This window comes from Capsicum annuum, chromosome 7, assembly GCF_002878395.1.
Source record: "Capsicum annuum cultivar UCD-10X-F1 chromosome 7, UCD10Xv1.1, whole genome shotgun sequence".
Lineage (NCBI taxonomy): Eukaryota > Viridiplantae > Streptophyta > Magnoliopsida > Solanales > Solanaceae > Capsicum > Capsicum annuum.
Window position 1 is genome coordinate 148248315 of NC_061117.1, and position 4852 is coordinate 148253166.

Sequence of the window (4852 nt, forward strand, 5' to 3'; positions counted from 1 at the left end):
GTAGCAAACAACTAGTGAACTGTTTAGTAATTTTTCCACTATCTAATCTTAACCAAACATTTTAAATTTAGGTCACCCAACAAAATGATACTCTATCTGAATATTTTCTATTCAAAATAAAAATAAAAATAATTACTATAAATAAAATACTGAAAAACTTAAATTGAATAAAGTACACAGAATCCAAAACCCAATCCCTATGGACAAGGATTTTTTTTTTTTCCTCTCCCTTTTCAAGATTTAATTTGTTTTCAAATACTACTATTTCAGAAAACTGACGATATATAAAGTAAAAAATAATGTACATTTATAATTTAGATTTTTAAAAATTAGTACTAGCTTTAATTACAAAGTTGACTTTTTTAAAATGATACAATATCATGGACATATAAAGTATTACTAAATTAAGTACCAGAATTTTATTAAAAATAAGGTAAAAACTAAATATGACATTATAATTATTTTTTTCCTTCGAAATATTCACTTTATAGAATATTAACTGCTGCTTACTTTCACTCTGTAATCATTTCATTTTCAATTTCAAATATATTACTAACTATTTCTATTTTTAATCCAATACAGTATTGTTTTCAGTTTAGTTGCAATAGTAAGAAAAAAGAAAAAAAGAAAAGAAAAGAAAAAACTCTTCGGCGCCTCCGACGGTATCTTCCGCCGTTACGCCGCCGTCAGCCGCCGCCGAAATCTTCCACTCAAAAAAATTCATAATTTTTCTCAAAAATTCGTTCGAATCTCAGGTTTTTAGTATAATGATACTTTAATTTGCTGATTTTGATTTGAGATCTGCTGCTAATTTGGGATTAACAGTTAATTTTGTGTTGATCTACGGCCGCTAATTAAGTATATCAGCCAGATTCTAGTCTCCGTAAGTTCACTTTGATTCTCATTTGAATTTTTTTCTGGAATCTAACTAAATTTTCTACTAAAATTGTATGTGTGTTGTTTTGACAAATTTTTTTGTTATTTTTATTTTGTTGGTTGTTAGTATAGATCTTACTAGTATATTCAAAACTATGTGATTTTTTCTTGTGTGTATATATGTATTTTGCTTGAGTTGAGTTTGAATAAGAGTTGAAGTTGTTTGACCGGAAATTGAACTTGCTGAAAGGGTCGGTTTTCTATAATTTGACTCAGTCAATTGGTTACTTGAGCTGTGTTTTTTTTTTTTTTCTTTTTTTTGGGGGATTAAGGGTTATATATTAAAGGTAGATTTAGATCTGGATATTTATTTCGACATAATGGTTGATTGTTCTTCAGGTATCATCTATGGCTTTTGTGCTTGGAATATGGCATTATTGTGTTGTCATACTGTTCATTGATATCACAGTATTTCGTGTTGTTATTGAGCTTATTTCTGTTTCCGTTTTTCAAACTGCTTGAATACAACAACAACAACCCTGTGTATTCCCACAAAGTGGGGTCTGGGGAGGGTAGAATGTACGCAGTCCATACCCACAAACTGCTTGAATATGCTTTATTTTGTGCTGAGGGTTTAACGGGAAGAGCCTCTTTATCTCTACAAGGTAGGGGTAAGGTCTGGGTACACACAAACTCCACTTATGGGATTACACTGTGTATGTTGTTGTTGGTGGTGGTGGTGGTTGATGGGTTATGATTTGTTGGTTTTGTGAGTTACTTTTTAGGGTTAGGGTATTACTGAAATGTTGAATACTATATTGAAGGTCGATCAGTGGTTCATTTTGCAAAGCTAGAAATGGTGGATTGTACGTTAATGTTCGTATTGTTTGATTACAGGCCTGTAACCGCCGTGAGATGGATTTCATTTATAAAAATCTGTGAGCTTCGGAAGCTTTCGTAGTGAAATTGGGTTGAAAGTTTGAATTTTGAGATGGAACCGAAGATGGAGGAAGCACTAAAAGTTAAAGCAAATGCTGAAAGGAGATTTGTGGAGAAAGACTTTATGGGTGCAAAGAGTTATGCTTTGAAAGCTCAGATGTTGTACCCTCAGTTGGAAGGAATATCGCAAATGATAGCGACATTTGGAGTCCATTGTGCTGCAGAGACGAAGGTTAATGGAGAATTTGATTTCTATGCGATACTGGGTTTAGATACCTCTGTTGACAAGGCTAAGCTGAAGAAACAGTATAAGAAGATGGCTGTGTTACTCCATCCTGATAAGAACAAAAGTGTTGGAGCTGATGGTGCAATTAGACTTGTCTCCGAAGCATGGACGGTGTTGTCCGATGGTGCCAAAAGAAGCTCGTATGATCAAAGGAGAAGTTTATTTGCTCTGCATGGTTCTGGTGTTGGCAACTATGACAGTTACTCCAGTTCTTCAGTTTCTCATAACAGGCTTGATACATTTTGGACCGTTTGTACCTCTTGTCATGTTCAGTATGAATATCTTAGGAAGTACCTGAACAAAAGACTCTCCTGTAAGAACTGTCGTGGGGTTTTCATTGCTGTTGAAACAGGTTTGGCCCCGGTTAATAGTTCCTATCCCTATAGCTCTTGGTCTAATGGATATGGAAGCCATGGTTGCGGGGTTACATATGTCCCAACGACATCTGTTTATCCTGCAAATAATGGGGTCTCAGGACATCATTCTGGACCTTGTTCGGAGCAGGTCTCCAATTTGTCCTTTCAGTGGAGCTCCTGCCCTGGGAATTCCGCTGCAGTTTTAGATTCCAATGGATCATCCGCAGCTGTCAGTTTTTCGAACCATGCGAGTAGGAAAATCACCAGAAGAAGAGGCAGAGGGAAGCACGAAGTGAAAAAGGTGGTCAGCGACGTCTTTCTTAGTGGTCATGCTGTGTGCAATGAACAAATCCCCCGCAGGCCTGGAAGACCTCCTAAGAAGATAAAATCTGGTGTGGAAGGTACATACAACTATAGTAATGGAGAAGTGGCTCTAGAAACTGCTGGAGAAGTTAAAATGGCTGATGGAAATGGGGATGGGAATTTGAAACAAAACGTTAAGCTTCCAAATCCTGCTGAAGCTTCAATAAGAAGATATTCTGCTGCTCCTGCATTTGATGCAAGACGGTTACTAATTGACAAAGCAAGAGCAGATATCCGCAAGAAACTGAGAGAAATCAAGTTGGCTTCAGAAGCTGCTGCTGCAGAGACCGAGAAGAAGAGAAAGGCAGATGCTGAGTTTGGTGAATCGAGTGAGAGACCTGAAAGTGCAGTGAAGGGAAGTGCTGTTCATCAGTCAGAAGTGGGGAAAACTGGGTCCATGACAATAGTAGTCCCAGATTCAGACTTCCATGATTTTGACAAGGATAGATCAGAAGATTGCTTCAGACCTAAGCAGATATGGGCTTTATATGATGAGGAAGATGGTATGCCTCGCTTGTATTGTTTGATTCGTGAAATCATCTCTGTGAAACCATTCAAAGTTCATATCAGCTACTTAAGTTCGAAAACTGATAGCGAATTTGGGCTGGTCAATTGGTTGGATTCTGGTTTTACCAAGTCATGTGGAAATTTTAGGGCCTTTAACTCTGAAATTGTTGAGCATGTAAACATATTTTCTCACCTGCTTAGTAGGGAGAAAGTTGGAAGGGGAGGTTCTGTTAGAATCTACCCAAAAAGTGGAGATATTTGGGCTGTATATCGAAATTGGTCACCAGATTGGAACAGAACAACCCCGGCTGAAGTAAGGCACCAGTATGAAATGGTTGAGGTTCTTGATGATTATTCTGAAGAGCTTGGTCTCTGTGTTACTCCTTTGGTTAAATTAGATGGTTTCAAGACAGTATACTCTAAAAACACAAACAAGGATGCCATTCGGTTGATTCCGAGAAGAGAGATGTTACGATTTTCACATCAGGTACCATCTTGCTTACTGAAAGGTGAAAGAAAGAACTTGCCTGAGGGGTGCTGGGATCTTGACCCTGCTGCAATTCCAGAGGATTTACTTCAGCAAGTAAACGACACCAAGGAGGAAAGACCTACCGAAGCTGAAAAGTCGGTGGGATTTGATCTAAATGTGACATCTCAGGCTGAAACCAAAATGTTGATTGAAGATAAACTTAGACAATCAGAATATCCTGATGTCCCTGACGAGCTCCATGGCACTAGATGCTATTTGCAGATTCAAGATATCTCAAATGAACCTCAAAACCCAGCAGAATGGAAATCTGTAAAGGCGGGTTCATAGTTGTGAAGAACCCAGCAGAATGGAAAATTTCGCTGCAACACCAGGTGAGCTTTTCGGGTTGTAACAGAGGTATAGATGAAGGAAAGCCCTAGAAAATAAATTATTATGATCAGAGGTCCTTTTCATCAGTCATTCTAACAGTATCGAGATTCAACTTGTATAGATTTAAATACACAACGAAGAATGATTCTCAAAATATCAGATAGCTCCAAGGATCCAAGCGATCCTTAACAGGTGCCTCCATTGTTTAAGATGGCTATAGCTCTGGTTAATGACTTGTAATGGTAATTCTTATTCTGCTCTCAACTGATAATTATGTCTCAGTTTAGTGACTATAAGAGACATCTTCTTGATGTATCGGCTGGATGTTCTTAGGCACTGCAGTATTATAGACATCAGTCATCCTCGAAATGCCAAACTGCTGTAGTTTAAATTTACAATTCTATCCTTGGTTTCTCTTCAGTGGCAATAAATATTTCTTCCCAAATAACCTGGTCACAATTGGTTGCCTGAAGAAATCCTTACTCAGAAATATTGGGTCTTTTAACATGGCTACACATACAATTTGATCTACGATTGTTCTTGCAGTAAAATAATAATTAAGGAGAAATATCCTCTCATCAGTTACATGCATATAGCAAACTTGTGTGCAACAAAATGACCATAATTTCTTGAAATAATACTGTGTTGATTGTGGCAAGAGTATGT

At 37.3% G+C, this 4852-nt stretch overlaps 1 protein-coding gene across 1 annotated transcript; it reads left to right on the forward strand.

The window, feature by feature from the left end:
* The first annotated feature begins 210 nt into the window (after positions 1–210).
* On the forward strand, positions 211–4631 carry LOC107878120. Its single transcript, XM_016725005.2, has 2 exons — positions 211–883; positions 1774–4631. Exon 2 carries the CDS (start codon positions 1868–1870, stop codon positions 4142–4144), a length of 2277 nt encoding a protein of 758 aa, XP_016580491.1. The 5' UTR covers positions 211–883; positions 1774–1867; the 3' UTR covers positions 4145–4631.
* The last annotated feature ends 221 nt before the right edge of the window (positions 4632–4852 follow it).